General features: G+C 41.8%; 1 protein-coding gene across 7 annotated transcripts in view; it reads right to left on the bottom strand.

Annotated features, from left to right (window-relative positions):
• The window catches only part of ZNF507 (zinc finger protein 507), a 44,527-nt gene extending 27,330 nt beyond the window's left edge, over positions 1-17,197 (bottom strand). Inside the window, exons 1-6 of one of the 7 annotated variants that reach the window (XM_064581249.1) lie at positions 17,024-17,163; positions 15,479-15,574; positions 13,692-13,863; positions 7,406-9,534; positions 5,853-5,970; positions 2,099-2,213 (exon numbers count right to left, since the gene is read on the bottom strand). In XM_064581249.1, the coding sequence (XP_064437319.1) occupies positions 2,099-2,213; positions 5,853-5,970; positions 7,406-9,532 (2,360 nt within the window). In that variant the 5' untranslated portion in view covers positions 9,533-9,534; positions 13,692-13,863; positions 15,479-15,574; positions 17,024-17,163. Of the gene's footprint in view, positions 1-540; positions 1,632-2,098; positions 2,214-5,667; positions 5,765-5,852; positions 5,971-7,405; positions 9,535-13,691; positions 13,864-15,478; positions 15,575-16,989 lie in introns of those variants that run through there. The other 6 variants (XM_045891199.3, XM_064581250.1, XM_064581252.1 and 3 more) reach the window with 6 other exon arrangements.
• Positions 17,198-21,615: the final 4,418 nt, after the last annotated feature.

Genomic DNA, 21,615 nt, shown 5'->3' with positions numbered 1-21,615 from the left:
GGCATAATATCCCTTTTTTTTTTTTTTGAAGATTTTATTTATTCATTTGAGAGAGAGAGAGAGCATGAGAGGGGAGAGGGTCAGAGAGAGAAGCAGACTCCCCACTGAGCGGGGAGCCCGATGCGGGACTCGATCCCGGGACCCCAGGATCATGACCTGAGCCGAAGGCAGTCGCTCAACCAACAGAGCCACCCAGGCGCCCGGCATAATATCCTTTTTATCATGACTAAATTCTAAGAGCCTAACACAGCTCCTGGAACATAGTATTTGTTCAATAAATACTTCTCAATGAATCTAAATGAAGAGTCTAATTCTAGACCCCAAAAATGTTATTTTATTCTTGCCTGGATCACATGAATTTGGCACGGTATGTAATTGCATTTAAAAATAAAGATACCCGGGCGCTTGGGTGGCTCAGTCGGTTAAGCAACTGCCTTCGGCTCAGGTCATGATCCTGGAGTCCCGGGATCGAGTCCCGCATCGGGCTCCCTGCTCAGCGGGGAGTCTGCTTCTCCCTCTGACCCTCCCCCCTCTCATGTGCTCGCTCTCATTCTTGCTCTCTCAAATAAATATATAAAATCTTTAAAAAAAAAAAAAAAAAGATACCCAAAATATAAAGGCAAAACTTTCTCCTCTTATCAGATGAACTAGTGTTCCCTGTTTCCATCATGTTCTTCTAAATACTTCCTAGTGTAAATCATAAATGATACATGCTAAGTACCCCCTATCACTCCTCAGCTGTAATTTCTGGCATGGAGTTATTATTAATAATGGTTAATGGCCTTCATTGTATTCTGGGGAAAAATCTTTCTTAGGGATCCTAGTTTTAAAAATGTTTGAAATAAAAACAAACACACCCAGGCAAGGCCAAACACCTTCCATAGAGCAATGAGACTCTGCAAATGAATATACTGTCTGAAGAGTGATTATAAATAAGTTTGCAAACTAAACAAATGTTATAAATTTAAAACCATACATATACAGACATACAACATCAAATAACAAATAACATACAGCATCAAAGAACAGCATTTTCAGGCACAGTCTGTCGAGCTTTCACTTAGCTACTAATACAAGGGAATCTCCCACACTCACTCGTGTCATACCTATATAAAGACTGAGGAGAGAAGTTAAAAAGCGAAACAGGTTTTGATAAGCCATTAAAAAAGTTCATGTCCGTGGCCTAGCGCAATTAGTCATGGTGACGGGCTCAGCTTTGAGCAGGAACCTGGTATTCCGTCACGGCTGCAAGTGGAACAGATTGCTCTGTGACAGCTGGACAAACTTCTGCAAAAATGTTTGTACCTTTACTACATGAACACGCAGCTTATTCTCAAGAGCTGAAGTGTACTTAAGAAATAATGGTTTCTATCTTGATCACCTGAGAATGTCTTTTTTTTATATTTATTTTATTTTATTTTTTTATTCTTATGTTAATCCCCATACATCATTAGTTTTAGATGAAGTGTTCCATGATTCATTGTTTGTGCATAACACCCAGTGCTCCATTCAGAACGTGCCCTCTTTAATACCCATCACCAGGCTAACCCATCCTCCCACCCCCTCCCCTCTAGAACCCTCAGTTTGTTTCTCAGAGTCCATCGTCTCTCATGGGAGAATGTCTTTATTTCCTGAAAAGAAGTATTAGACTTGGCTTTTGTGAAAAATCAAGTAACGAAATTAAATTAAATGATAGCTTAATTTTCAAAAAGAGTCTTTCATGGGGAATTTTATTGCTTTTAAGTTTTTAAGCATCTTTTGTTGGAATATGGAGTAGTTAAACCACCAAATTACTGAAATGTACTCTAAGCACTGAAGATTACTATGATAATTTATACCCACGTGAAACCGAGAACATCAAACTGACAGATGTAGGTATCTTCCTATATTTCAACTAGATGAAATATAGTTGTCCTAAGACTCAAGCTTAAAGTTCATATTCCTGAACAAACTAAACAACACTCATGAAACCAGCAGCGAGTTTCTTTGCACCTAACTTGTGTTTAAACAAATGTTATGAATCTTTAATTATTTGTTTTTTTCTTTACTGTAAAATATTCTAATACAAGCATTAAAACCCTAGGATCATCACACTTACCTGTATGGCTTGTCAGAGTTATGGATTCGTCTGTGGTTTCTAACACCGACGTATGTTGTACTTGTATAATCGCACACATCACATCTATACTGTTTCTGGACTGAAGACTTAGTCCCTAGGCAAGGGATTGGAGAGCTTTAGCGACATACACTGATTAGATACAAATGACATAATTTCCACTGTAAATGAGTATTTATAACACATACTATTAACATTTCAATCAAGGCTTTCTCATTTAATAAAATTAACAAGTTTGAACATGGCTTTCCAGGTTCTCCTGCAACTGGACTATCAGCAGATAGAAACTGAACATCACCTGACCTGTAAACATAGATACATTGGGTTAGTTTCTGCATAACCTTGTACAAAATGCTAAAATATAATAAACTTGAAGCCAGCTGCCCTGCTGACTGTGTAGCAGCTGAGTTAACCAGAGATATACTGTTAATCTGAAAGGTGTTGATCTAATTGACACTGGATACACTGTCTTAAGGAAACAGTGATTTGCCAACAAGCTGTGATTTAATACTATAAGACAATATTATACAGTACGGCTACAAAGCCTCCATAACAAACTCCAGATAAAAAGACTAAAGCTTTTTTATCCTGTGGGTTTCCTTTGTTTATAACTGAAAGTCAGCTGTTGGTGCAACAATGGAAGGAAAAACCACTGCAAATTATTCAGTGCTAAATAATGTTGTATAATCATAACTAGCAAACTGGCAGGTGACAAGGACAAGTGTTATCACTAATGTGAATACACGACTCTCTGAAATCCAGAATACGTGGATCCAATGGAAAAGAGGCCATGTTACCACCCTCACTCTGCAGCAACAGGGATGGGTAATTTTAATGAGGGTAAGCCTGATTAAATACAAGCTGGATGCCTTGATCATGTAAAACTGTTCCTGAACACTCTCTTTAGTCTTCTGTAAGCACAAAGACCGCAGGCCATTCACAGCCTGACGGCTTTATATTCAGAAACAAAGCAAGCATGGAAAGCTGGAGAATAAGGCAGAGCAGGAAGGAAGCTTAGGTAGAACACTAGCACACAGTGCGGAATCGTAAAATTGGTGGCACAGAAGAAACCCAGGCTGAAATTTTAACAAAACAAAGAAAATCCTTAAGTTAAATTTAAGCTTTCTAAAACTGAAATTTTCTTTTGCCTGTAACTACTTTTGCCAGGCAGAAAAAAATGTCCTAATTTCCTGGTGTAGGTCTACAACATTAATATATACACTAATCATAATTATAATGTAAGTATTACTCTTAATTGGTAGGTTAAAAACTCGGACTTGATTGTAAGTGGCATTGTTCCAAATTCAGTTTTTTAAAAAACCCTGAAAAAATGAAGTGTGAAATACTGGATAATGGTTTTGTGTGAGAAATATTACAGATCAATGACAACTAATAAAAACGACAGATGGAAAAAACTTAACATAGCACAGAATGAGAGCCCATGCTACTTCAAGCAACTGTTTCCAACGGAAAGAATATTAGATTTGAAGTTCAAAACTCTGGGCTTTGTCCTTGCTCTTCCACCTAGTACCAGGGTGATCATGGACAAAGCAATTTATCTTGTGAGGACTCAGTTTTCTGATCTACAAAATGGAAATTCTAGAACCTTTCAGCATGGTTTACTTAGTGAGCAGAGAACTCTCTATTCTTCCTTCACCGCAGTCTGTGTGTCACCTGCATGTTTGTGTCAGATCTCTGACCTGTCCCTAGCTGCAGACTCCCCTGAGGGCAGAGATCTGTTTTGTTTATGCTGAACTTCCAGGGCTTCGCGAACTGTATGTTTGCAATGAAGAACGATTTAATTCAATTTCACAAAGGAGCACCATATGAAAGTGCTTTGGCCGTGGCTCTAGTAGAGCACCCGTGCCGTCGCCTGACATCCCCGTCAGTACAATTCTGTCTGCCTCCCCAGCTGCGGTCCTTACAGGCACTGATGCCTTCACTGGACTCCTGGCAGCTAGCTCAGGATGGGCACTCCATGCCTTTTGGCAGAACGAATGTCTGAAACACCATTACGCTGGGTCTCGGAGTCAAAAACATGTCCCAAGTTATCTGTGCCATCAGAGTGGGCAGAGGCTGGGGACCACTAAGGCACACATCCCCCAACTTGTTCATTAACTTTACTAAATGGCTGAAGAAGTTTTAGTAAAACATGAATTTCTTTGACCTTCTTTGTGAGCTAAACACTTGTTTCTTGGCCTGACAACCAGATTTCCAGAGATCTAATAGTGAATTAATAAAGTATCAGCATAAGTATGCAGGAGGTTATCAGTCATCTGAAGTGTTATACTACTATGACAGAGAAAAGTAAATGGAGCAAAGTGAGGGAAAAACAGACATGGCAAAAGCAATTTAAAATCCATATATTTAACCCCAAAAATAGAGTAGAATGTACAAAGAAAAGATGCTGTAAAATGGAATATGATGGACAGATGCTGTTGCCGTAAAGCTCAAACTGGTTACTTTAATTCTGAGCTGACATTTTTAATCCTTTTTATTAAAATTGTGAGTTCTAATTTGTTAACCCATTTGGACAGTTTTATTAGTTACTGCTTTTGAAGATGGTGCTAGAAAAGACATATTCCACCACTAGTATTAACCGCAGGTGGTGCCACTGAGTAGTATTTACTTTATTCCTTCATTAGGGATTTATGGTCCAATGACATCAAATGTTTTAATGTCTCCTTTAAAGGGGGATATGGAAACATAATGAATTAAAATAAAAGGAGGCACTTAGGGCTATTTTGTTAAAAGGAAACAAAACTGTTTTAGCTCAGCCATCTATTGCAGAAACAGATGCTATGTCATAAACTCCTTTTGTTTTGGATAGTTTTACAGGGATGACATCTGTTTGACAAGGGAATTTTGGTGCTACAGTGGTGTCAAAATCAGTTCTTTCAGAAACATTCTTGAATCAGTTATGCTTTCTGGGGTATAATTTAATGAAACATTATGGTAAAACATTTTACTCTGCAGTTGTTTCTAACTTTAATTCTTAGGAAATCTAAAAAGGAAAGTCACCCCAATATGTTTTATTTCCCATAAACACTATGTATCGCACTTGAGACATTTAAAGTATATCAATTTAAGAGAGCTGATGCGAGGAAGCACAGTTTATTACGCTTTATCCCTAATTCTCCGGATGTGGCATCCGCCTTTTCATGGAACTCTAATTAAATCTTTTGATTCTAATATTCCTATTAGCAGAAACTTGGCCGACTGGTACCTAACTAGTACATAAAAAGATCTTGTGCTTTTTTGTGTTTTTTTAAAATAATGCAGATGAAATCTGGCAGTCATACTTGGGTAAGAAGAAGATCACAGCAGGAAGCCTCACTTAAAGTTTGAGGTGGGGGCCTGTCATCTGCAAAAGCTGCTATGTTCTCAGTGGGTTAACTGGTACTGAGAGAGGGAAGGGCTTGCTTTCCATGCTGCGGCTTCCCCAGCTTGCTCGTATGTCACCCAAGGGTTTATGCTGGAACTTGGCTCTTACAGGAGAGCATAAAATTTCAACCTATTATCGACCCACACTGTCGAAGCTGAGTACTTACTAATACAGTATTGCATTCAGTACCTCAGGATATCCTCAGGAACACAGGTAAGATTCACTCCGCAGTGTGAAAAGAGAGAATATATGCAGCTTTAGTCCTGAAATTAACCCACATGACAACTAAGGGCTTTTTATGAAAACTTCATATGCTGGTCATGCAGCCTGTACAAAAAAAATGCACGATACCTTCTTGAACACATTTTCCATCAGCTGTATCACCGGCAATTCTCGACTCATTAGAACTTGCTACTGACAAGGTATCTGGAAGACTATGTTGCTCTCTCTCATGGTTCCTCAGCTGACTCTAAAAAATTGAGAAATATTCACATGTAACCTTCAATAAATGTACTTGCACTGTTACTAAGAGACTGTAGAAGCAGTTAATTGCTTTCACGGCCTAGTACCTAGAACACATTACCAATATTTTAAAATCAAATGTGCTAAAAGATTACCTGACTTATTTGACAGTTTATGAGAAGAAATACACCAGGGAAATCACAATCTCATCAAAAAGGCAGTTCTTCTCGCATACTCTGAGAGGAATCCCTTGCTATCCCCTGCTTATGAATGGCATGTGCATACTTACTTACATACCGGCCTGCCAGCGGAGGGAAGAGCAGGGAACTCAGAATAACCCAATACTTTTACAAAAATAAATCCAAACAGTAACTGCTGGACTCCTGCTAATTTTTGCCTTTCAATATCAACTAAATGTGTAAGAGAGACCTAAGTGGAACCTCTCCTCCACGGTATCTTCTTCCTCCACCCCCACCAATCAAAAATGCAGGAGCTGAAGAAACTTCGGGAACTTGCTTTTGCTGCCCGTTTGGATGCACTGCTTGTCAAGTAGCCTGAGGCCACTTTAGAATTCCATGAGGGCAATCCAGGTAGGCAGTGAATCTCAGACTCAAAGGCTTTTTTATTCCTGATTACCTTTTTACTACCAGCTAGCCCCCAACTCTGGGAAATGAGGGAAAAAGTCTACATCCTGGTTACCCTCTTAGGACATTCCCCCCCCAACCCCCCCCCCCCAATAGTCAACTGGCACACTGGAGAAGAAAAGTTCAAAACTAATGATTCAATTAATCCAGTTTCCTTTACCAAAACAGTATCTCATGCTGGTTGTTGGTTTTAAGGTAGCATATAAGATGAAAAGCAGTCAAAATAATCCTTGAAAGTCCCTTAAACTGCCCATAAAACAACACATGTGGCTCTATTTCCACTTTGCTGTCTTTCATTAAGTCCAACACAGGTTATTTTTCCTCCTGCAATGACACAGATTGCTATTGGCTGGTTGTGTCGCTGAAATGAATGACCTATATTTTGGGGCCACGGAAGATGAAAAAAAGCTATTTTTTTGCACTGAAGATGTCGGATTACATTTGTGTAAATCAAAGGTGTGTACATTCCTCCATTGTACACTCCCTTATAATTACCCTGTAATTTAAAATCAACACATTTTTAAAAAAAGATATCCACGCTAAAACTAAAGCAGTAAACACAGAAACTGTTGAGGCGGTAGGCAGGGAAAACAATCCTACACCAGAAATTCTGATGACCCAGATTTCAGTCCCAATTTTAATACTAATTCAGTTGGGATCCCCTGGGCAAATTATCCAACTTTTCTGGGTCTCAGTTTCCTTATCTATAAAATGAGGTGATTGGGCTCTCTCTACTGGGTTCCCTCCTGGCTCTAAAAATTCTCAGGTCCTCGGAGTGATTTCATAACTGATGCTCACCTTATAATGAAAAGATTCTTCACACCGCTTGCACTGGTATATTCTTGCTTTACAGTGGTTGATCATGTGGTTCTCCAGATCTTTGCTGTTGTCAGCTATGTGCTCACAGATGGGACACTGATATGGCTGTCTCTGCCGATGGACTCTCAAGTGCTGCTTGATGTAGCCCTTGTTTCCACTGGCGTAATGACAAAGGCGGCAACGGTAGGGCCGATCGGCATTGGGGATATATTCCACCACACTGCTTCCCGACAAGCTCGTGTCGCTGTTGGGTTGGCACTGGGCATTGTCCTGCAACTCTTTCAAAATGTCATCATCTGAAGCATTTTGGTCTGTCCTTTCCCGCAGCTTTTCAATGACAGTCAGTAAGGACATGCTGATGCCTGTCTTAACTTGCCCATCTGACAATTCCTGCCTACCCTCCGGGAGTGCTACCAACGTAGAGTTGCTTTGGTTAAAAGTAGTTAATCCATCTGCAGAGTTTTTGAGTGGTGACATCATTTTAGAATATGCTGCCAATGTACTATCTACTTGCCTTTGTCCGGTGTCTGGATCTAAAAGGTTTATATTCCCGTAGTGCCCGAGGTTGGCCCTTGTCAGTTCTGCAGCTCTTATAGGCATCGTCACGAGGGCTTCTGCAGCTAATGAGTGTAGTCTGAGAGACTCAGAATTTGTTCTTCTTCGGCCTGGTGGGGCATTCTCATCAGCAGCCAGTCCTTTGTTTATTAACTCACTGTCTTTCTTCTCTGGGCTACTCCAGCCTATGATCAGCCCCCCGATATCAACAGTACATTTATCAGCACGATAAACTTCATCTCTTCCTTCACACCCAATCTGGGATTCTGTCGGGCTCAGGTTTTTTCCCTCTTCGATTTCAGCATTCATGAGGAAATGTTTCTGTGAAAGAGTTTCTTCAGCACTTGGCAGACGCTCCACGATCACATTAACATGACCTTTTTTATTTGGGCTGCTACTAATGATCTTCTGTGCAGATGAAAGTAGACTATCAGCAATCAGATTCTCCTCCACATCAGAAATCACCTCTAGCATTTCTTCCTCGTTAGGGTCAAGAGTAACTGACTGACCAAGATGAACTCCTCCTTCTGCACTCTGTTCTAAAGGAGACGAAGAGGATAGTGTTTCTGAGCTGCAAATCTGCACTTGTACTGAAGGCCCATTGTGGATACTCAGTTCATTGTCTCCAATAGCAATGACTACTGCATCTAGCCCACCAGGGTCAGCAGCCACTGAGGAGTCCAGCAAGCCTAGGGGCTCGTTTTCATTTTCAAAGATTGGATAGGAGCAATCAACCTCCCCAGCATGCTTCCAAGCATGTGTTTTCAACATTCTCTGCTGGCCACAGGTATAACTACAAAATAAGCATCGGTACATGCCATACTGTTCATATGCATACCATTTCCTCTTACCCATCTCCTTCACGGATGCATTTTGGGCAGTATGAGTTTGCAGACTGTCCGCACTCAAGGCGATATCAGAAGTGGTTTCATTCTTTCTTTCTGTGGGTCTCTGAGAGTTGGAGGGGCTTACACAATGTTGGGCTTTGGACTGAGTGCGACTGTTGGCAACGTTTTCGTGGTCATTTACCACATGAGCTTCAAGTTCCTCTTGGCTTTTAGATGTAATATGGCACTCTGAGCACATTAATATCACTTCATTCTGCTGACCATGCTGCTTGATATGATCTTTTAACACAGAGAACGATGACGACAGAAACTTGCAAAGGCTACACTGGTAGGACATAGCCTTCCCATCATTCTGGGCAAGAGAGCCAGGGGTAAAATGTATCTGTGACATCTCAGCCCTTCTAATCTCGGCAGCAGGTGACTGGGTTACTTTAGCTGGAATCTCACAAAGTTCCTGGGCTTCAAGAGAGTGCGCTGTAGCACTTGAACGTGAGCGCTTTTTCCCAATTAAAAGACATTTTTGTGACTTTTCATGTTCTACTATCTTGCTTAACTTCTGGATTACATGGATCAATGGATCTGTTTTAACTTTTCTTTGTTCATCAATTTCCAATGATGAACTGATGACCGTTTCAGCAGTCAATATAGCTTCCTGTTCTCCAATATCTGGCACCAACATGGCAACACTGCTGCTTTCTTCCATATCTAGAAAGGATAATATAAAACAAAAAGAAATGACCAGGTTATAGGTATCCCAGGTATGTAATTACAGGAAATCAAAGCTAATCCTAAGAGTTTAAGCCAATCTCCGTATTCTCTGACCTGGGAGCTCCGTTATCAGTACACCTGGCTATCCCCAACAGAGACTTCAATTGTTTACAACTTCTCTTTGGAGTGCCCTATATCAAGACTGATGATGATCTTTCCATCCATTTCTTTCTTTGGAAATGACTAACAATTTGCATCTCCTTTTTCTTCACTTTCTTTCCCCTAGACATCTAACTGGGCCCAATCAGTACTCCCTCTCTTTTGCCCAATGCCAAAATCAGGACTCCTATTCCTTGACTGAAGGAACACAGGCATTACCAGGGCATGTGGAACCACCTCAAGTTACTACAAAATACCACTCTGTAAAGCCAACACATGATCGACACAACTCTTGGGAGACAACTTCTTATACCAAGTATAATTGTAGTTTTATTATTAAAATCATAAATTTGTTTTTTCCTCCCCAAATCTTTGGAATTATGAAAATATAGTCATGAACCTCTTGCAAAGGGCAGAGTGAATTTTGAGAAGTACTATGCAAACGAAACTACATAAAAGCAATGATCTAGTTCCTTCTTTTACTTCCTTCGATTTATCTTCCTGAAGATAAACCACAAACTATGCTGTGGTTTTTTCCTAGAGGCCATATTAGTGGTCAACTACTATTCATACGCATGTATTTTTTTTTTTTTTTCTGAAAGGGAAAGGGGCATCAGAGAAGGAAAACAACTGATATCGTAGTTGCGTTTCAGGTCTAAATATTCAAAGTCCTTAAAAGGGGTTCTCTGTAAGTTCTAGCAATGCATTACAGCCAAGGAAGTTACAAAACAAAAAATACTCACAATATCTTTCTGCCTAAATCTTGAATCCTCTATTTCCTGGCAGTACTTTCATTTCAAACATTTCCTTTGGCTCAAAGTGAGATTAATTTGTTGACTTGGATCACATTTTTCAGTTTAGGCTTTTTTCCAGCAACAAGTTTTGTTTTTCCACATTTTAGGTGCATTCTGGAGTCTTACTCACAACATTCAATAAATGCCAGCAAAATTTTTAGTGGCACCAGCTATAGACCAAAGACCATACTATTCTTAAACTTCAGTTGCAGGCTCTGAATTCTTATTTTAGGAGGTGAATAATGGCTTCTCTCCCCCCAGGTGGCTGAATCAACATGGAAGGGCCCTTCAGCCCCTGCCAAGATCAAACCTAACTCCTGCTAGACCCTACCAGCACTCTGACCAGCTGTGGTGCCAGTCCTCCCATATCTACTCTTGGCAACAGTGATGGCTTTTCCTCTCTGATTTTCTGCTCTTTCTGGCACACAAACTTTCTATATCTAGGTCCACATCAGGCAAAAATGCAAACATTTTATTCTCGGTTTCTTTAGTACTACTTCTTCCCTCCTTCCCCCATAATCTGTCCAGTGTGATCAGCTTTCTTTTCTTTTCCATGTCCAACTGCACTCATGGCAGGGAATGCATTCTATAGCCATTACAACAGTGACTGTTACCCCAGCACCCAGACCACTGGCCCTTTAGCCACTCTCTCCCTTAAACAGCCTGAGGGCATTACCTCTAAAAAGACTATGGAGTTCCTTTCCATCTTTGTCAAGTAGGAAGATCAGTATTTTTAAATCTCTACACTCAATCTTAAGTCACTAAAGAAGGGACCAGTACGGGAACAATTTGTTTCTTTAGGAAAATCCTTTGTGACTTCGTAAGTCATTTTACTGCCTGAGAGTTTCACATTTTTAGGCCAAAGGGCACTGTGGCTCTTTCTGTGACTACTGATTTCCCTTTAAGGTCACTCACTTAAGGCTTTATTTCTTTCATAACAATTGTCAAATGCAAATTGGTTAAGTAATTGTTAATAACAGGAATCCTTGGACATTTAATTTCTTGCACAAGATCTGGTAGTCTACTGTAGATCTAAGGTCTCCTTCTCCATGAAATGTGACATCCATGTAGGCTGATTGATAGTCTGCAGGTTAACAAGTGACTATTTGCTCAACAGACTGCATACCCACAGGGTTACAAAGTTGATTCATGTTATCCCTCTTCTACTTAATGACAGAATAGGAAAGAGAGCAGTGCAAATTGCTCCCTGTGGATATTTCAGTGTGTAACCTTAAAAAGAAAGTGAAATGAAGAGGAGAAGGAGTTCATCTTATCTGAAGAAAAAGACTAATACAAAAGAAACTGACAAAACATTCAGATTTTAAAAGCTGTGTCTGCTCAGGCATTAAGAGCTAATGGAAATTTGCAGCAGATGCTCCAATTTTCCCTGAACATTTATGTAAGTACCTCATTTTGGAGGCTGCATACATTTGGGGATAAGTACAGAAATGGCAGCTATAAAACAGATATGACAACATAAAATACATTAAGAAACACCTGAAAAACCAGTTTGAGTCCACATGGCAGAATCAATATACAAGTTAAGTCTCGTTAAAACAAAAGTCTCTGTTAGAAAGGTTAGATAAACAGTTCATAATAGAGTATACACAGGGAGGGAGTTAAGCTGACCTTAAGGCCCAACCTTTTAAATTTTCACAAAAATTTCACTTAGGTCACCCATGTGCACATATATATGGGTTTCCATGTCAAGTGAAGTAAAATTTGGGGGGGGAAAAAAAAGAGATGAAAATAAGGAGTACAAATACAATCCCAGTGGCTCAATAATGACGACAACATGGATTATGAACATCTGCATACTATCCATGGCCTTCAAGAGATCAATGTAAATGCAACTTTAAAAACTATGGTCAAGGAGGTCGGGGAGGGAAGGGGGGATACAGTAGGATTGGTAAATTTTGTAACTGAAGTTGAGTGATGAGTATCTAGGAATTCCTTATACTATTCTTTCTACTGTATGTTTAAAACTTTTCATAATAAAAAGTTATAGTAAAAATTGTTATGTACAAGGCATTAAGCAAAATACAGTATGGGAAAAAAAATCACAGTACTCATGGTTTAAAACTGGGTTGACTGGATAGGACAAACATATTTAGAAGTTAAAAAGAATTAACAGCTTTTAAATAATGAAACAGTATACAAGGTAAAATAGTCGGAAGGCAACAGTCAATGACCAAATCCTAATAAGAACTGAAGAGCTAATTTTGGTCTAGGAAGGTAAGAAAAGACTTTTTGAAGAGGTAAGAGGTGCACTGTATTCCAAAAGACGGCTATGCCAGAGGTCAACCATTTGCCCCTCTGGGCTCACTGTCTCCTTTTCTCCACTGTGCTCTCTTCCCCAGGAGGTATTACATCATTAGACTAACATGCCCTCTGGTTTCTGGTTGCCAATGTAGAGCCATGACAGGCGATCAGAGGGAGGTAGCAGAGTGAGATCAGGATATTCATGTCCTTGATTCCCTCCCTCTAGGTCACCTGGGATTGGCCATGTTCCTCAATGGAAGGCCATTCTCTCTAGGCGAGGGGGCTCTACAAGACTCTCCTGGTTCTGGTACCTCTTCCTTCTCCTGATGTTGCTAGCTTCAAGTAACTGCACTGTCCCTGTGGTTTGCCGATACAAGTCCTACATCTTTATTAAGAGTAACTTTGTAAATACATCCCCCTTGAACTGTCCTAATTAGAGTGCTTCAGTTGCTCTTCTGGAATTCTGTTAACACAAGGGTAAGACCGACAAGGAAAAGAACCGCAACATTATTATATTTTCATAAATGAGAATAAACCTGCTATCTAGTGGTTAGAGAAAAGATCAATATGGCTGAACGGGAAAGGTTTACAGAAAGAGGAAAGACTAGAGGCATCACCAAAGTAGGGAGCTTCTTGTTTGGAATCTTTAGACATAACATTAGACAAAATATACCAAATTGTTACAAATAAGTAACTGTAAGTTGTATCCCCAACCAGAAAAGTTCAACAATCCTTCCCACCCAGTCTCAAATCTTTCCTAGGCAACAGGACAGGTTTCCCCGGCTATCCGAAAGTAGAACCTTCCTATGAAATCTTTTAGAAGCCGAAATGATGTAAAGTGCATAAGGAATTACCATTAATTTATATGGAAGAAGTTTTGCGTGTTCCCCAAACCAAAAAATAACCTCTCTTAGGCTTTCCTGATACCTCAGGACACACCTTGCTAAAGAATGCACAAAATAAATCAAGATAAAGCACAGATGCTCACAGACACAGTTCGAAGCTGTGCCGCCTTGATGCTGAGACGCTGAGTGCAGTTCCCGGGCAGGGAAGGAGCTTGGCGGGGCCACTCTTGCCGCTTGGGGTATGTGCTGCCTCTATTAATGGCTCACTGCAAAACAAAGATTGAAAACTACTTTCACTTTTTGTCTTTTTTTTTGTATAAATGAAATCTTCGGGTTTCTTTCAGTACTTTCAGTTAGAGAAAGTAGGTACTATTGTGGGTCTTTCATAAAAGCAAAGTGGCAGAAAGCAAACTGAGAAGTGGGGGAGACCTGTATTCCACAGGCAAAAGCTTCTAATTAATGTCTTTCCCAAGAAAAGAACCAAATTATTTCAGTTATCTTTCTTTCCTTATAATTTACTGCTTGGTTTCTTTGTACATCTAATTAGTTCCTTTCAGTTCTAGAGTAGGGTTAGGATAAGTAAAATCAAGTTGAACAATTCCTGTGGGCCTGAGGGGTACTGGAGAAAGGCTGTCATTTTCTGTGCGTGTGCAAAGGCAGTTTGCTATTTTATAAAGAAACTTTTCTTTCAAATGAAGAATTTGTTCTTTTCCAACTAGACAAAGATTGTGTGAAGTATGGCCAATTTCCTATTCTTCTAGATTATCCCAATTCTAAAATACAAAACATTTTGCTCCAGCCAAATGGCAGAAGTTTCTGATCTAGAATACCCTGTTAGTTGCGTGACCTTAGGCAAGTCACTGTTTCTGTGGGTTTTATTCAGATTCCCCAGATGTAAAACAAGAGACTGGTACTGGATGAACTTTCATGTCCCCGAATTGTAAACTGTCTATAAAAAATTACCTCGAGATTGCTTACACATTATTTATAGATTTATCTTACTGTCAGCTATAATTTATTTGAATCAAAATCTCCTTAGCGGGGCGCCTGAGTGGCTCAGTTGGTTAAGCGACTGCCTTCGGCTCAGGTCATGATCCTGGAGTCCCGGGATCGAGTCCCGCATCGGGCTCCCTGCTCAGCAGGGAGTCTGCTTCTCCCTCTGACCCTCCCCCCTCTCATGTTCTCTCTCTCTCTCTGTCATTCTCTCTCTCAAATAAATAAATAAATAAATAAAATCTTAAAAAAAAAAAATCTCCTTAGCTTCATCTGATTAATTGCCACTAAGAAAAAACAGTATAAATATCGCAAGTACATGAATTTCATAATCTACAATTTCTTAGCTGGCATCTAGCCTGAGAGAATATTCTAATTTGGCAGCCACGGTGAAGACATAAAGTCTAACTAGCATTAACCAATATTAAGATTTAACATTTATTGGGCACCTATAATGTGCCAAGCACAGTGCTGGAGACTACAAAAGTAAGTAAGAAGAAATCCTTGCCCTTGAAGTGCTCACCATCCAGGGGGCAGTGCCTATGTAGACTTTGTGTATTATTCATGTTATTTCTGGTAATAGTAGCCTCTTTTTTGCAGGTAAGGAATCTGAGGCTCACAGATGTATGGTAGTAACTGGCTTAAGAATTGGAATCCAGGCCTATCTGATTCTAAATCCCCTTTCTTAATACACCAATTTCCCTCTTACATCTCAGCGACAACAAATATGTATAAAGAATCAATAATGAAAAGAGTAACAGCCCCTTACAGCTAGGTTGTATCAAACATGTTAGCGTGTTTGATCTTCATAACGCTTTGGAACAGGCCAGGTGGGTGTTACACAATTTTACACATAAGGAAACACTCAGTGTGGTTTAAGCGACTTACCCAAGGTTACATGGCTGTTAAGTGGCAGAGCCAATGTCTTTCAAATCAATTCCTGAAATTAACACAGTCCCCCTTGGATCAATCTTCAGAATTCAGCTGTGGCCAAGAATGAAAGTATATAGTATCAAACATTTCTCTTTCTTGGTGAAACAAAGTAATGATTTCTTTTGGCACTGAAAAATTTCCCAATATTCTATGTCAAAAAGAAATTCAGAGGAATGTTCATGCAACCCAATCATGTGATGCAAATTTACATAATTTCTCTAACAAGAAGACTATGATTTTGCACAAGTTAGAAAAAAACTGCTCTGGAAACTTCTCCCAATAATTGTGTATTTTGTTTTAGCTCAGAATTTAACTAATTGACTCAAAATACTATTGGTTTTACTGATATCACTTTCTAATGAATAAGGAACAATAAACTGTATATTCCTATTTTAATCTTAACCAAAAATAAATCTAAAGGATGATTCTGCAAACTTCAAACAGTTCTGCAAGCACAGTGGGCATGAAAAGAGAAGACACAGTTGATTGACCTATATATCTTGTAATGCAGTTTCCTGCCCTGGTCTTACATTTCTTTGCTACTGTTCCTTATACTAGCTAGGCTGAATCTCAAAAATCAAATAATGCCTATTCATTTCTCCTAGAACGCAGCTACCTTATCGATTGTGGTTAATAGTTCGTTGCCAGGGCAGAAAGCACGTCTTTGGTCCCTTCCCTGAAGTTAATTTTAAACGAGTTAGTGAGGTAAAGAAATGAACGGCCAGGCTTTCTCTTTTAATCAATAACGCAACCCATACACCGAGTCAAGGCAGAGTACTGAAGAAAGTACAAGCTCAAGGAGGTGATAAATCCTGTAATTGCCTGATAAAAGAGATGCAGACTGATAGTAAATTACAACCCACCGCAGTAACTAAAAAGATCGCCTACGGGCTGGGATGACGGCCTCCGCCTAATTAATCATCCAGGCCTTCCACACAAACCATTCCCTCCGGATGCCCGCAGCTCTTAAAAGGTAGGAGCTTTTCCCACTGATCTCAGTGATCTCTGGGGACACCAGTTCACCGAAAAGGTTCGTAATAGGGGCAGAAGGCTAGGCTTTCCTGTACTAGCTTTTTCTACACCAAGAATTGGCTAAAGGGCTGGGGAGATGGGGCGTGAGAACAGCAATCAGGAGATGCGGTGAGGACACCGTCGTGAGCTTTATCCCGGCTGGCCTAAAGCAGTTTCACATCTGCAGAAGGGAGGGAAGCAACCAACGCCTCGCAGGCCCGCCTGCAGACCAGGCTGGTGACAGTATGCGGAGAGCGGCAGGTTTCCCCCCCACCCCCCTCGTCAGGGCAAGCCCGGGGTCTCCGCAGGCCTTGCTGTGGGCGGCGCAGAGCGCTGGAAGAGGACGCGGAACTTGGGGCGTGTGGCGAGCACCGGGCGGTGTTAGCCCGCTGAACAGGAAGCGGGCGCCGGTAGAGGCCTGAGGGGAGGACGCACATGGCCGGCGGCGGCGCTACCTGCGGGCGGAGGGGCGGCCCCGGGGCGCGGTACCTGCGGTCGGGCGGCGGCTGCTGCTTCCGCGAGCCTCCTTTGGCCGGCCAAGAGCCCGGCCGTGCCCTCGCCCTCGTCCTCGCCCACCTCTCTCCCGGCTGTTTTCCCTCTTTTCCCCCGCTTTTCCCCTCCTCATCCGGAGCTCCAAAATGGCGGCGCTGGGGACGGATCACGTGAGCCGCGGGCAGGTCAGGTGACCCGAGTGGCGGGCGGCGGGGCGGGGCGATGCTCAGGCCCCGCCCACGGGCATCCTAGGGCACTCCGGCTGGGCGGGCGCGAGGAAGGTACCCTGGCGGGGCGGGGTAGCCTCGGTCCCGGGTGGGTTCGGGTCTGGGTCGTCGGCCTCCCAAGGCGTGTACGTTGCCCTCTCAGTGGTCGCCTAGGCCTAGAAGTCGGTGTGTCTTCCCACGTCGCTGCTGTCTGCTGTGGGCTAGCTTCATCACTCCATCTCCTCCCCAGTTGGCTTTTCACCATGAGCACTGGCACTCTTTTCAGCCCTATGCTTATGAATTTGTACCTGCGCTTATTGGACTATGTTTTTTTGTGGTATTCTTGGCTAAAATGGAGAGGCCCCAGCTAGGTTTGTGGCTGGACTTAAGGTGTGACTGGTGAGGGGCAGGGCTAGCCCTGGGTAATCTATTTGCTTGAAAGACAGAAGATTTTCAGGGAAAGAACTCATCGTAGGGGTTATGGCCTGACTTGGTAGCTCCACACGGTAACACAACCTCAGTGTTTCTGAGGGCACCATGGTGTTTGTCATTTGGCTCTGTTTTTATTCATGACATATACACCAGGGTTATAAGCAGCCTTGTTTTGTTCCCCTGCGAACAGAGTAAAATACAAAGGGAGTGAAGCACTTCATCCAACTTCACAGAGAATGCTGGACTGTTTTGGTACATTAGGAACTACACAGCAGGGTGTTTGGGTCTGGACTCAGTAGGTGGGCCAGGAGAAGTAGGAAGGGAGCAAACCTAAGATTCCCTGCACGGTAATGGATTGGACTTGTTCATTGAGATAGCCCTTGGGGACTTCCAGATATATTTAGAAGTCTTTGCAGCAGGCTGGGCTCTCAATTATCAAGTGGGAGAAATATCTAGCAAAACTTAGGAACCTTTCAGACAGGTCAGTAATTCTCCTTACTGTATCTCAGGATACAAATTCACCTGAATTGGGGGGGTTAGGAAACCAGGAAAGTTAGATTTCTGCTAATCTACAGACTCCTTTGCCAGTTGGACCAAATAGCTAAGAAGAAGGAGAAATAAAGTGTTGAACAGTTTTTTTCAAGAAAAGAGATTGAGCAGGAGATGACCCTGGAAGAGGGGAAGGAAAAAAAAATAAGGAAAACCAGAAATACACGAAAAGGAGAAAACGAGAACAATGTGCAAATTTCTTTCCTTTTTTTGCGCTATATGAATAATCCTAGTTTATAACTATCTGAAGAGAAAATTTAGTAATAACTGTAATGTACATGAATCTGAAAGTGGATAGAAGTCAGAGAATTATTTGATCAGGAAAGAGGGCAAAAACAAAGTGGAGAAATTGTGATCTAGGGAAAATAAGGGACTTCTCAACAAGAGAAAGAAGATAAGCTTACCTGTCTGAAGTTTCTGTAGAATTCTGAAGAATTCTGTGGAATACACCGTTATTTTCCAACGTCCCTCTTGCAGGACAACGTTAGATAAAACTTCCTGGCCCTCTTCCTGGCTCCGAGGTGTGGCCTGTGACTGGTCCTGGCTCATGAATTGTGTGTGGTGGAGGTGTCATCTCCATCCTGGAGTATTTGATCGCCAGTGACGTTGCTTCCAGAGTACTGTCTTCCTGCTGCTGACTTGATGACTGGCAATGTTCAAAATGGTGGCCATCCCGTCAGCCCCCATCTTAGAGTATCAACGGTGAGCCAGGCCCCCAGCTGTCCCACCATGGATATGAAGGGTGAGGAAGTCACTGACCCTTGGAGCTGTTTGTTACTGCAGCATGGCATGGCCCCTGCTGACTGACATTCCTCCTCCCTACACTGATGTAACAGGAAGAGGCAGAACCAATAGAAAGAAACCAGTCAGATAGTGATGTTAATGAATTAGAACCTTCATTCCTGAAGACAGAGAAGGTAGAAGACCCAGAACCAATAGGAAAACATTAGCAACTTCAAAAAGCCGGTGGAGCAAAACCTCAGTATTTTTCTTTCCTGTACGAGAGTTCTCCAGAGAATTACAGTAAATATTTTTAAGTCAGAGGAATGCAGAGACACTCAGATGTAGTGAATGTCTTTGAGCCACTGAGTTTGTGGTCATCCCACTGAACTCTTCTGAGCGCCTTCCACTTGCCACAGAATGTTATTTATCATGATTTAATTAACTGGTCATAGTAAGATTTAGTGTCACATATAGGAAATTTGCTTACTCAGTTCTCTTGCACCTACTCACTGGAATCTGATTCTGTCTCCAGATGAGAGATGGCTGGATCCCTATCTCCACGTATCTCATTATTCCACTTTGTGATCATTAATTAGTGGATGAGGTTAAAAGTTTTGCTTCTACAAGTATCATGGGTCTGTATCTTCTAAAATGACCAGGGAGTCTGATAATACGTGGTATGTGCTTGATGACTTCAACAAGAACCCTGTTTAAATTTTGGGAACGCTAAGGGCAGTGCAGTGAGTGAGTTGCCACGGTGATGACTGGCTGTAAACTAAATGAGACACTGAACCAGTCGAAACTTGAGAAGACCAACTTGTTCCCAGCCACGATACTTATAAAGGACACCTTGTCTTTGGTGTAATAAGATTAGATTAGATTTCTTTTGACAGGATTAATCGTGTAAGTCTTTGGCACAGCATGGAAAATTGGAGGAGACATGTTAGCCTGTATTTCTTTTAGTTGTAATTTTTATCTTGACCTTTAAAAAAATATCCTTTGAATATACTGCCTCAAAAAAGGAAAGATGGTGGAGGGGTGGCAGGAGGGGGGAGGGGGACTAAAAGGAGAGAAAAAAAGAAGAGTAGTGGTGTGAACTGCGAAGATAAACACAAACATTTCCCCTGACTTTCTGTTTAGCTCCAGTGGGACTGTGAGCAGGTGGGCTCCATCTTTCTGATGTTTTTTCATCCTGCCTGTAAAACAAGAAGTTCATTCAATTTATCTTTTTTTTTTTTTGAGCTTCAGATGTCTGGTATATGGAAGTACAGAGTTTAATTATAGGAGCCCTCCAGATTCAAAATGTGACTTTATCATTAAGAATAATGGCAAGGCTTGATTTTATTAATGAATGAAAGGATTGCTTGATGTAAGTCAGAAGGCATGTAAGATTAAAAGACATGATATATTATTATACATACAGCTGTCAGTAATAAATTAACATTAGCTCTAGGTTCCTTACACTTTGCATCCTGAATATACACCTAGAAATACTTCATAATTACAGTTCAGATCTCGAGAATCATCATAAATTATCTATCTGTCATTCATTCTCTGCTAAAAGCCACAGACCTACATTATTTCCGCAGCGCATTGACATCTAAAATCTCTGGTGCTATGAGGCCCACATATTAATATATTTCTTACCGAGGACCTGAATAAAGCCAGAAGGATACCCAATGGCCAGTGATGGCTAGGACGGATTGGAGGGGGCACCCGTTGTGAGAGTTAGGGGCTACTCCAGCTAACATTGCTCACACTTACTTTCAGCTCAGCTGTTTGGGGTCTGAGCCACCGACTGGTTTAGAAGAGGCCTGCGAGGAGCTCAGACCGTCCTAGCACCTAAGGCAGCCCCGCATTCCAGGTGGTGATGGAATTCTGTGTAGGCTTCCCTTAGCCCCTGGGACTGGCTTGTATGCAGGACCTGGGAATAAGGACAGGAATCCATGGTGGGGACACCTAGTGGCTTACCTGGAAGGTGCAGTCAAGCCACAGAGCACTCCCGTGGGAAGTGGGACATTAGCCTTGTCCAGCTCACCCAGGTCCGACCTCTGGGCCCCAAATCAGCCTACGAGTTTGGTTTCTGGCAGAGATTCCCTGAATTCATGTTGACTTATGGTTGGGATCCAGGAAAGGCAACAGCAGGCTGGGAGTGGAGGTGAAGAGGGGCTGCTTTTGAGGACGTCGGGAGGCTCCTTCCAGTCTGGTCTGCATATGCACAGGCGGCGGCACAGCGTGGCTCAGTGGAGCTGCCGCGGAGCAGGGAGCTCGCCTCCGCCAGACTGTCTCTCTGCTTCAACGCAGACTGGTTATTGGAACGCTCAAGCAATTTTCAGTCGTCTTTGTCAATAAAGTCAGTCTCTTTTCCACAAGGGGAATGGAAATGAGATTCTGAGGCCTTCGGAGGGCTGTCTCCTTTGGTCACTTTATCTGCCTGGGAGCCTCAGCTGAGGTGGGTGGCAGCTATTTGCAACGTCCAAAACCCCGCTGACAGGTAATACCACCTGCTTCTGAGCAGGACAACGTGATTATAATAGGATACTGTTAAATTCTTCTCAGGGAAGCGATTTCCTTAACGCAGTGACCTTTATTGATGAGAGGGGCAGAGGAAGAAAATGAAAAGAAGGAGAAGAAGATGAAGAAGGACACTAAGAGGAAAAGTAACTGCTAATCAAACCA

This window comes from Mirounga angustirostris, unplaced genomic scaffold (genome assembly GCF_029215605.1).
Source record: "Mirounga angustirostris isolate CCGP_5_RB_7025 unplaced genomic scaffold, mMirAng1.0.hap1 SCAF_16, whole genome shotgun sequence".
In the NCBI taxonomy this organism is placed as follows: domain Eukaryota; kingdom Metazoa; phylum Chordata; class Mammalia; order Carnivora; family Phocidae; genus Mirounga; species Mirounga angustirostris.
The sequence above is the reverse complement of the archived record's forward strand: the minus strand, read 5'-3'. Positions and strand labels throughout refer to the sequence as shown.